A 12,513-nucleotide genomic window follows, 5' to 3' on the forward strand; every position below is an offset into this window, starting at 1 on the left:
GAGACATTTATTGATTATGTGTTGGTTAGTGAACTGGCTTTCCTGGCATACAAATACACAAACTCAAATTAAATTAACTAGACCATCAAAATGTCCAGCTTTAATTAAAAACTGAAGGCAATTAGTTGGCAATTTAATGTGTGTTATATTCATAAATAAAGACTGACGCGAAAGTGTTTATTTTTTATTTACAGCATGTAGGCTACTCTTTAACATGCCAGAATAAAAGTCTGCGATATTGACAAATTACACAACAGCAAGGCTTTACAACAGCAATCAATCTACAAGTCAAATATTTTGAAGCAGATTTCAAACACTTTTTATTGATATGGACACATACTTAAAAACTAAAATTTCTGATACTTCCGCACGCTCGCTCGCACGCACGCACGCACGCACGCACGCACGCACGCACACACACACACACACACACACACACACACACACACACACACACACACACACACACACACACACACACACACACACACACACACACACACACACACACACACACACACACACACACGGTTACTTTTACTTTAAATGTTTACTAACAACATCTTACTCTACAGGGTGTTTTGTGCCATTATACAGAGAGTGAGTAATTCATATATCTATAATTTCACAATAGTCTCAAAATTTCTCCAGTATAAACACTGTGTACATACTTAGTAGACATAGAGGTTAAAAACATACAGTTTCCATGCCATGGAATGCATATAACCTTTTCCAAGTCACACACACACATACACATGATGCAGAGGATGGAGATCTAGTAAAATGCAACAAAAATAATTAGGTAATCCTTAAAGGTAGTTTTCTTTTTTTCAGCCTGATGATATGTGGATCTGGATGAGCTTTGCACACATGATTTTAAAAGGCATACTGTAGCATTATATGATCTAAAATAAAAATATCAACTTAATAAACATATTGTTCACCATTGGTGGGCTCAAAATAAAACAATTAAGCCCCAGTTTATTTCAAGTTAAAAAGTAAAATAAATTAAAAAGTAGTAAATACACCATGACAAGAGAACTTTTAGCAATGTTTCGAAGTTTAAGTGATCGATTCAACAGTGCACAATATTCCAAAGAAAAAGCATGTTTGTCAACGTAATCTTTCATTAAAACATAACTTGCTCTGCTTGCGAAATGAGAAAAGTTATATTTTCTTTTCAGATCCATTTTTTGGCTGTATATGGTTCATGAACTGGTTACAATGAAGAAGAAAAACTCTCAACTATTAAGATTTGTTTTCAGAGAATGCATGTTGTCATAATTTATTGGCATTTTTTTCCTACTTTAAATTATATTTAGTAAGTTTTTTTTTCATCTTTAGTTTGTACACCTGTCACAGCGAGACAACTTTTTACAATCCAATCAATTGCCAGTGGATAAAATCAATTCCCGGCCTTTTTTTTCCTCGTTGAAAATACTGTTTTCCTTAGAATGACATTAAATAGGTTGTCAATGTTGATGACTGTATAGCTATAATCGGAAAGTACACTTTCAGCTTTAAAGTTAATTTTACAATGTTTCCTCTTGATGTCATATCAAGTGTTGTATCACATGAATCAAATGTTTTTTTGTTTATCAATCAGTCTGATGTCAGGGAGTTAAATGTGTGATATTGTGTTTGTGTTTTTGTATGTTTGTATATTTGTTAGTCAGGGTAGATGAGAAAGCCGCTGAATGTGCTATATTTGTTGGTGTTTCCTCCATGTACTTTTCCACCATCCAGCTGCACACAGACCTCATCTCCCACATCTAAATGCAGGATCACACTGTTAGAGGCGTAGTCATAATTCTGATCTGCGTCCTGAGCGATCGCACTGGCCCTCACCTGAGAGAGAGAGAGAGACGGAGTAATGGTTTTAATGTTAGATAAAAGGAACAATAATCAGGAGGACAAAATACACAACAAAATAAATCCTGTTTGGATTTAAATAGGCAAACGCTTAGGAGTCTATATTGGATCATTATTGCAGTGATTATTATGTCTCTAGCATGTTATATGTTTGGCAACAGTTATTCTAATCCTAATTGATGGAGTGTGTAGCTTTTCATTTCTTAAACAACCAGGACGACACATCATGGCCATATTCCAGGATGACAACATCAAGATTCATCAGGCTCAAATTGTGAAAGAATGGCTGGGAGGGAACATAAAGAATCATTTTCACACATGAATTGGCACCTCTGAGTCCAGACCTTAAATTGATTGAAAGTCTTTGGGATGTACTGGAAGAGACTTTACAGAGTGCTGGACTCTTGCATTGTCAATACAAGATCTTGACCAAAAATGAATGCACCTTTTGATGGAAATAAATGTTGTGTTGTCCTATGGAGTGCATTTTTGTTATTTGCATTTAAGCTCTAAAGCTCTAACTTTATAATATCACAGCAGTCTAACTTCCCCTTTAGATCCTTTAATCTCACAAACATGGAACTCTTTCTCTCTCTCTCTCTCTTTCCCTCCTGTCTTATGATTTCTCGTCTCCTCCCTCAGCAGAATATACAGAGAGAACAAAAGACCAAGACAGACCAAGGTCCAAGGGAATAAGGCTTATTGATCTGCGTATTGTATGTGTGTGGTGTATTGGAAAGGCTGTTAAACACTGAGGTCTTCAGTCATTCACAAATGTACACATTTGTTAAATTGTTAAACTCATGTAATTTTATTTCAGGGTAACACTTTATTTTAAGGTGACATAATTACACATTACTACATACTTAACGTGATAACAGTAAATTATGTGTAATTACAAATAACTAATCCTAAACCAAACCCTAACCCTAACTCTGTTGTACATAATTAATATTGCTCAGTACTTTTTGAAATAAGTACAATGTATAACTATGTGCCTATAGTTGCACACATGCATATGCTAAGAGAAAAACACTCAAGTGATGGAAGGGAAAGCAGGGAGGAGTAGCATAAAAAAAGCATGGTAACACTTTATTTCAGTGTCTTTGTTATTACATGAAGTTGCTATAGTAATTACTATTAATTGTGCGTAATTACATGCAACTAACCTAAACCACAACCTAATCCCAACCCTGACCCCATAGTAAGGCTACATATGGTTAATTGTTATTACTTAGTACACCTTACCAAAACACTAACATGTCCTTCTTTTTTGAAAGTCAACATTAAAATCACATTTGTCTTAAACCATTCAGGTCAAAACACTGATCAATGCCTAAAGCTTCAAACACGGACTAATTTTTGCACTGCTAATTAATGCATGATCTTAGTATAAGAACCAAAGCTTAATTAATATTTCCATTCATATGTATAATTAATGAGTAATTCAGATTAATCTAGCCTATAGGCTAGGCTACTATACTATCTCACTATCAAGCTCTGCTACCATAAAACAATCTATAAAATATGTATCTTTTTAATTCTAGAGTATGATACCCTACACTTTGTACTTTTGAAGAATAATGTTTTTCAAATGTATTTCAGTCGCGTCTTCAAGTGATCGACATTTTCTTGAGTTTGTGCTTAATTCTTCTCACATCTACTCATTAATTATCCCTGTCTTTCCCCTCATCTTTCTTTTCCCTCCACCTCTTCCCCCGTATCTGTTCATTCCTTGCACCATCTATCCATCTTTTTCTGCGGGAATCGTAATAAAATGCAGGTCACGCGCGTGTCTCCACTGCGCGTCTCGTGTTGGCGCGTGTCCCTGTCCAGTCTAAATCGGATTGATTAACGGCGCGAGGTGGCAGGTCCCGCGGGAGGCCTGGGCCTGCGTCGGGGCCTCGCTGGCTCGGTAATTGCCCGGCGCTGTGGCTCGGCTGTTGCTCCTAATGGGACCCACTCCTCAATAACTCCACTGTATCACAATAAACGGAGCTTCGCACCGACCACCGGTCAAATGGAGTCACTAACTATTAACTGGGTGTGTGCGCGCGCACGAGTCTCTCTCTCTCTCTCTCTCTCTCTCTCTCTCTCTCTCTCTCTCTCTCTCTCTCTCTCTCTCTCTCTCTCTCTCTCTCTCTCTCTCTCTGTGTGTGTGTGTGTGTGTGTGTGTGTGTGTGTGCTGTGAAATACAGAGAGCTAGCTGGTAACAATACATGTCTAAACGATATGGACGTTGTGTTTTATTAAATGTGCATTGTGTTGTTTTCCCCCAGTGATTTCAAGGACCCGTTATCAGATTAAATAGCAGGTCTTCGGTTTAAACTATACAGACAGCTTCTGACAGAAAAGAGTGATGATAATGTAAACATAGCCTATTCGTTAAATAAATTCAAGAGCCAAATAAAACAACCAACAAGAAGTGAAAGTAAAAGCCTACACAGAAATGCACACAACGCATTGGTTGTGAACTTAATTTATTTTATTTGGTTGTGAATGTAATTTATTTTACTTGACTTTCATGAAAGCCAATAAAATAAACATGACACATGGCTACGGCTACGTTTCAATCTATTTTCTTTATTCAAGAGTAGCCTATTTGTTTTAAAATAGTGTTACTTTGGATTTTATTTGTTTGGCAATTCATAAAAGTACAAAAATATATTTAAGGCATTTATAATAATAAATAAAAAAAACCTGTGGACTAAGCTGTACTGTATATAATATTCATAAAGTTTCATGACTAATTTCTTATCAAGTAATACTGCTAATTATAATAATAAAAATAATAATCAATATTTTAGAATGGCAGTCCTCTCAAATAGAGGGCATGTAGCGTAACAGTGTGTAACCTCAGAATATATCATGTTTTGTTGCTAAAGGTTAACATAGTGATTTATGAATTCATGAATGGACCATTTATCTCCAGTAATTTTGTATTCATACAAATCCCCTGTTTCGGAGTAACATTTAATAGGCTAATTGGTTATATGACTGCATGGGCTCCCTGTGACTGATGAGCTTTTCTGATGCAAGTGTTTTTCATTTTACAAATTCGTAAAATGAAAAACAGGGGAACTGAGAAAGACCAGTTTTGTGACATAATCAAAAATGGATATGAAGAATTCAGTTTTAACGGTCTTTCGTCTTTTCTATCTCTTATGTTGTCAGACAACATAGTGGACTCTAGTCCTTAAAGTCTTTGTGCAAACAGTCTTTGTTGGATTGCCAACCCGGTGTGGGCAATGGGTGACACTGCTACATACATGAGATAGAACAAGAGATGAATGAAAAGAAGTAATGTACCAAATAGAAGTACTAAATTGTTTCCTCCTAAACAGTCCAAACTAATTTACAATAATTTCCAAGCAGAATCTCATAATAATTTTTTCCTGTCCGTCTCCTTTTCCCATCCTGCTTCAAGGTTAAATGCTTCAAGTGTGTGTTTCTCAGTATGTCCTTAAAGAACTGGAACAAAGGGCTGTTCTTGAGAATAATGCCTTGCAGCAGCAGGTTCATGTATATGTGTGTTTTGTACAGTATGTTCTCTCCTGAATGGGCCTCTTATAAACACACACTGATGTTAATCTCAGAGTTTGTTTGAGACCGACCTTTGGCCATTCAAAGGGCAGTGAAAGCACAGGAAATGAGAGATAGAGATATGAAAGAAGAAAAGAGGGGCGGAGAAAGTGCAAACATACAGGGAAAACGGGTGTATTGCAACAGCTGCAAAAGCCTGTCAAGGTACTGTGGGATTACCTCATTAACTATATTAATTAATTAATTGGAGGATGTAAACTCATTAGCTGCTGTGTAATTGACAGGATGTTTGAGGCTTTTCTAACAATTTCCCCGCATCACACCGTAATTAGTGCTGCGCTGCTCTGACGAGACCAGAGAGAGAGAGAGAGAGAGAGAGAGAGAGAGAGAGAGAGAGAGAGAGAGAGAGAGAGAGGTTTTCAAAAGTGGCAGGGAGGTGAAGTGCTAAAGTTGAACCTAAAGTATAATGATAGTCATACTGTGGGATGAGAACAGACATGTTTACATAGCCAAGAATCAACTACTGATTTAATTAATTGAATTTGTAATGAGAAGCAAATTGGCTGGGTATTCTGCTTGAGTGACATTAATTTGTGGATGTTGAGCTCCCTGCTGCACCCCTCATGATGCTGTTTTCGTTTCTTATTCAGCCCCATGCAATCTATTCCTGCCACGAGGAGCCAAACTTCAACTAATAAGTGGCATTTCATAAATACATTAATATTCAGTTCTCTAAAAATAAAACTAACTGCCATGATCTCGCAGCAGTTACAGGCCGCAGATTTTTGCTTGTCTCAAAGTGCGTTGGAATCTACCTGTATTAGATAGAAGTTCATAGACTATGTTTGTAGTAACAGCTTGTGCAAGTGTGACCTGCAATGAGGTCAGTAGTCATTTCTCGTTCTCTCTCTCTCACACGCGCTCACACTTTCTGTCGTTTTGCTCATCTATCTTACTTACACTGATCTGATGCTGTCTGTGTCTCTGGCCTCGCAGTAACACTTTCTCCCGACCTCTCTGTCGGCTCTCCTCTGATTAGCCATCCATCTTCCTCTCCTCCGTTCATCTCTCTATCATCCCACACCACCTTACCGCCTCCCATCGCACGCCCTCCTCATCTGGATGGGCTCACACTTTTAGATTTCTCCTTTGCCTTTTTTTATTTGCTACTTCAATTTAAAATAGTTATAATAAATATAGTGTAAACAATGTTTTTCACCTAAAACAACAGTGACATGGGCAGGTTTTCCAACAGTTTACACTATAAAATGAAAATTCTGCCTTCAAATTCTTTTATACTCACCCTCATGTCATTCAAAACGTATGTGGCTTGCTTTCCTTTGTGGAACAAAAAAAATGTTTTTGTCAATGCAATGAAAGTCAATGAGGCCCAAAACAACATTGAACCCCATTGATTGTCAATTGACCCTTCGCAGGGAGCTTGATTGACAGGTGATCTGACCAATCATACTTCGCCATCTGCCATTTTGTCCGACAAAGCAGTCAGGAGAGTTAGTAGATTAACATGGAAGGATTTGAACTTGAAAAACAGAGTGTACTGACGCCTTTCCGCGGTTAAAACAACATTCCTTCTTATGTTCGTTCATGTTTATTTGATGCTATAAATTAACTAGAAGGAAGAGACGATCGGTTCACGAGCAGCTTTAACTGATGCCAGTCTACGGCGATCTGTCAGACACATTAAAGAGTCACAAAACAGTATTTATTGTTTAAATTTCTTTTTGAAAATGACCAAATTTGAAAGGTGAGACTTTGTTTTATATGTTTAATATCAAAAGTAACCAAAAAGTAACCTGGTCTGTCCTGTCTGTCAGCGTGTTGTCAGTCTCCTCTCTGTTCCGCGATGTATTTTTCACTGCGTGAGAACATGGTGTGGCGTGAGAGCAGCGTAGCTTGTCGGACATAGTGACAGTAACTAAGGGGGGCGGGTCTTTGCGAACGGTCAATTGTGTGGAAACAATTTTTTTTTTGGGTGTTCCACAAAAGAAAGTACATTTGTAACAACATTAGTGACATAAGGATGACTAAACTTGACACTATTTTAATTTTGGAGTGGAAAGTGTTGAAAAACACGCCCATGTCACTGTTGTTTTAGGTGAGAAATAATATTTAAACTATTTATTCTACCTATTTTACAACTATAAAATTCATTTTAGGGTGAACTATCCCTTTAAGAGCAACCCAAACTTATGTTGGTGCGGTTGTGTATGTTTATGAGAATGCTTTGAGAGGACCTTGAGATGGGTTAAATAATTTAGCTAAGGGGAGAGATAATTAATCGAAGGGCAGAGATTGGCTGCCTGAGTGGCAGAGTGTGGCTCTGTGTGTGTGTGTGCGTGTGTGTGGCCCAGGTGGAAAAGAGGGAATCTCATCTTAAAGACATGAATGATTAAACACAAGAGGAGATCACTGGAATGACAATATATGCAATACAACATCCATGCCATACACTGCCTAAGCTTACTCTCCTCATCTTCTCATTTTCCGCATCTTGTCCTCCACTTAATGGAGGCTGTTGAATCCCCAAGCCATGGGCCACACAGCACAACTGCTATTGTATATTCAGCGATAAAATGTTTTAAATGAGTAGCAGAGACAATCTAGAGATTTATCAGTGCATAACAGATTTAACTAGTATGATACTGTATTAATGTAGCTTGTTCTGTAAAGTCAATTCAGGTCACTTGATCTTTTTCAACAGAAAAAATATTTTCACTGGTTAACCAATGTATTTTGGTTTATTTAGTCAAATTATAATATTAATGTAATATTTGTTATGTATATTTAACCAGTTAATTTAGATGTTTCCTGGAATGCATTAAGGTTACCTAACACAATATTTTTACAGTATGACAAACACTAATTTGATGTTGAATGCAGAGGTGGTTTTTCGTTTTACTGTTGATTGATATTGGACCAATGTAAAAAAAAATGTTTTTCTTTTCATCACTTAAAAAAAAAAGTGATTCTGAGATTGGCTTTACATGCAGAGCTTGTGCATTTGAATCAATATATTTAGCTGAGATGGCTCATATGCTTTTGAAAACAACCATTTCCACCTCTTATTTCACAGGTACCAGTTGTGGATTCATTTTCTTTTGTTCTGGATTATATATGATGACCAGACATGGGGCATTAATGGCAGGTGTTGTGTCATGTTAATGGCTGTGTTGAAGGGAAGCTGACAGGTTGCTACAGACTCATTAAAGGGTTTTCATCACTTCCTGTCTGATATATCTGTCACAAAACCATGTGTGTGTGTGTGTGTGTGCGAGAAAGAAAGAGACACAGTGTGTATGTAAACAAGTGCTGCCAAGGGAATTTTTTTATATCTCTTGGATAATCCCCGCTTTCTGTTCCACTACTAAAAATCAAAACTGAGCGGTTGAGTTGAGAGAGCCTGAATCCCAGATCCGTGTCATGTTTCACCAGATGGAGAGGTTTTTTCTCCCTTCACTTTTTCCATTTATTCTAAATCCACGGGTCCTGTGAGGACTGTCTCCAGCTGTTGCATTTCGTTCCACTCCAGAGAAAGACAAAGAGACAGTGTTTGCTTGTTTGTGCGTTACGAATGTCCTTTTTTCATTTAAACTGTAACGTTGTTTCTGACTATGCAAAATGTATTTATTTAAAAGCTCTGTTAAACAGACCCAAATTGACTTCTCAATAAAAGGCACATCTCAAATTACATTTGATATGCTTTGATATGTTATGCTCTTCGTAAGTCTCCATTTTCTTATAAAACTGAACATTTTAATTGTTTAATGTTTGCATTGTCCTTTTTCCCACTGTAGGTATCTTCAGTAAGGCTACAAGTGATAGACAGACAAAATGACTGCTGAATAATTGAGCAGCTGCCTTACTGGATCCTATTTGAATGTTAAACGTATTCCTTAATCCCTACCTCTGTGAATCTAATATTTGTTTGATATTTCAGTCAAATCACACTCTTGTTTTTAATACAGTTCATTCACGTCTGACCTTTGTCTAGTTAAAGTGCCTCTAAAAACTTAGTTAGCAAACTACCTTTGGGTAGAGTGAATCCAAATGCTGTTTTCACCAGGGATATGCAACACTAAAAATTTGGTCTCTTTATATACATGAGTTGGAATTTGAATTTGAATTGGTCATGGCCCACAGAAACTTAAATCGGAATGACAGGAAGAGGAATTTACTGGATTCAACACAGGGATTCTGGTAAAGGAAGAGAGAGCGTGAGAGAGAGAGAGACACATCTCCTACCTGTCCATTCTTCTTGAGGTCGGCCCACATGCTAGTTCCATCGCCGCCCCTCATGAGTACGTGATAGGTGAAGAAGTAGATTCCAGGAAGAGGACAGGTGAATTTGCCTGTGGTAGGCTCATAGTAATTCCCTACATTTGTCACCACATCATCAAACTTGAGTACTTCGCTCCCCTCATGCTGTTTGCGCAGACCAGCATAGAAGGCTATTTTGGGGCTGTAGAACGATGGGATGTATCCCCCTGGGCCTGGACCCGGAGGTCCAGGTGGACCTGGTTTTCCTGGTTCTCCAGGTGGCCCACGTGGGCCTGGTGGGCCTTGGTTTCCGCGAAAAACTGACTTGCCTCCCCCTCTGCGTCCAGGGATGTCGTGAGGAGGAGGCGAAACAGGTGTTAATTCATTGGTGGGCGTTAAAGAGTCACAGACCATCTTACAGCTTCCAAGCATCTCATAATGCGTACCTCCGCCTCCAGAACCACCCAGTTTGGTGCTGTGGACCAATAGTGGAATAGCGACCAGTAGCACCAGTACCATGGCCACGCCCACTGCCGCGCCAATAACACGCTTCCTGCGGCTGAGGCGTGAGGCAGCAATAGAGAGGAAGTCCTCCTCCCCTTTTGAAGAAACAGCCCCGGCCAGAATGAACTCTGGGAAGGAAAAGGGACTAAGGTAAGATGGAAAAGTTAACGAGGGAGTCAGATACGATGAAACGTGGCTTGTGTCTCAGAAATAAACTAGAAAAATCCACCTTCAGCAACAAACGAATCAAATGTCCTATATGGAACAAGGTCTTAAAGGATGTTTGTGTTCATTCCCTTTTCGAAGTTGAAATTTCTGCTGTTTTATCTTTCTGCTTGTATTTACTACATTAAAATCATAACAGCCAGCCCTCTAACCTGTACCCGCTCTTCTGAGTGAGACACATTGGACGCAGTTATCGCTATGAACAGCAATTCTGGATGATCCAGTAGGTTTATATTGTCACATAAATATATATTACTTGTCTGATATAAGCAACATGAGGGATTTGGTGTCTCCGATTTTGTCCAAGGATGGAGATTCTATCAGGTGATGTGGATGTGGATTTCTCAGGGGTTGCTGTGTGCTGGTTATATCTCCTTATAGATTATTGGAGTGACAGCGGTGTGGCTCATTTTTCCATGAGAAGTTCAAGAAGTGTTCTGGAGAATTCCCAGAAAAGTCCATATCCACTGCAGCATTTAAACAAACTCTGCCCCTCCTCTCACAGAAGAAAGCTGTGATTGTGATTCAGATTCATCAAAAACAATCCATGTTATATATTATTTTCTCCTTTTGTGACAATCTTAAACCGTCAAATGCTTAGATTTAAGTGCTTCGCTTGCAAATGTCTTATAAGCCGGATGGTAAGTGGACTGTGAAATATAATTTTAAATCTGGCTCACAGCACTCGGGTTGATTTTCAATTCCTGCTGGTCTTCATCAAACTTCAGCTGAGTAACATTCAGGTCCCAAGATCAACCACCTCTGGCATCTTGACATGTTTCTCACTGAGTTGAAACATAAAAAAAGCTAAATTAGATTAATTAGAAAACCTGTGAAATAATTTAAGAGCTCACAAAAGATTCCCTGATGCTGATTGTGTAACACGGTTATTTATTCCGGTTCAATACTGAGCATTTTACAGTAAAAACAGGCACAATTTATGCATAAGACATTTTGGTGACTTACATGAATAATTTTAATAGTCATTACTATTATATTACAGAGCTTGCAGACATATTCATAACAGACACATACTTCTCCAAAACTACAAACCATAGCCTATCAATTATCACAGATTTCTTAATTTAAATAAGCAGATAACAATCAATGTTGTGTCAGCTAGTCGTTTCCAGGTCTTGCCCATTTACACTCAAATGTCTTTAAACTTCTGTATGGTAAACGCAGGATGCTAATTAAACCAAATATTTCTTTTTTTTTCAATTCTGATGCCAAATAAAAGGCAAATAATTGAGCAATTCTATAGAATGTATACTAAAAGTTTATAAAACATGTCTGAAGAACAAATGTCAGCTGCAAAACAATTCTGCCTACCTTATAAGTTCCCAGAGAATATGAAAATTGACGAGTAACTCCGCACGACAGCGCAGCTCCTCTCGCGTGCGCGAACAGCTCAGAATATGTCAGAGAATCTCGCGCCTTCGGGTTTTTCTTTAACGGTCACTCTGCTCAGACTGTTGTCAGCTTGAAATATCTCGTCTTCGCCTTTTGCTGCTTCTTTGCAGCGTATTCAAGTCAGTTCACTTTAAACACGCATACTTCTATCGTTTAATATCTTTGGGAATCATTAAACTATAGGCCTACTATACTGCACTTGTAAAATGTTATTTAGTAGCCAAATTACTATTTAAAAGTCGAATATGGCGATTTCTTTAAGATATCATCAAGAAGCAACAGTTTCTCACTTGTTCGATTTCTGTGAGGAAAAGGCGCTTCCACCCGCGGGATGTCTGTCTCGCGCTTCCCCCCGCCCTCCGTACAATTACGCGCTCGCGCTCACTCGCACCAGTCTCCGCAGATCAAGAAATCGATTTCACGAGGAGATGTGCATCCTAATAGGGTTGCTGTCTACCCAATTAGTACTTATAAAAATAAGTCAGGTTGTACTGGTATGCGGTCACTAATAGTAGTAGTGAGGGGTGATCGCAGCAAGAAATAAAGGACCCAATGTAAATTAGCTGTTTGCCTAGGGTTCGAGGATGGAGGAAATCAAATTCCCAATGAAAAACGTATATCAACTGCTAATTTGTAACATATTTAGAGAGTAGTTTAGCATGTAGCCTACAAGATGAT

At 38.3% G+C, this 12,513-nt stretch overlaps 1 protein-coding gene across 1 annotated transcript; it reads right to left on the reverse strand.

Moving 5' to 3' along the window:
* Positions 1 to 169: 169 nt before the first annotated feature.
* Positions 170 to 12,195, reverse strand: c1ql4b (complement component 1, q subcomponent-like 4b). Its single transcript, XM_079629396.1, has 3 exons — positions 11,755 to 12,195; positions 9,679 to 11,207; positions 170 to 1,848 (listed from the first exon to the last, which is right to left on the reverse strand). The coding sequence occupies exons 2-3, from the start codon at positions 10,210 to 10,212 to the stop codon at positions 1,669 to 1,671; spliced, it is 714 nt and encodes a 237-aa protein (XP_079485522.1). The 5' UTR covers positions 10,213 to 11,207; positions 11,755 to 12,195; the 3' UTR covers positions 170 to 1,668.
* Between the last annotated feature and the right edge of the window lie 318 nt (positions 12,196 to 12,513).

Source organism: Phoxinus phoxinus, assembly GCF_949152265.1.
Source record: "Phoxinus phoxinus genome assembly, chromosome: 11".
NCBI lineage: Eukaryota > Metazoa > Chordata > Actinopteri > Cypriniformes > Leuciscidae > Phoxinus > Phoxinus phoxinus.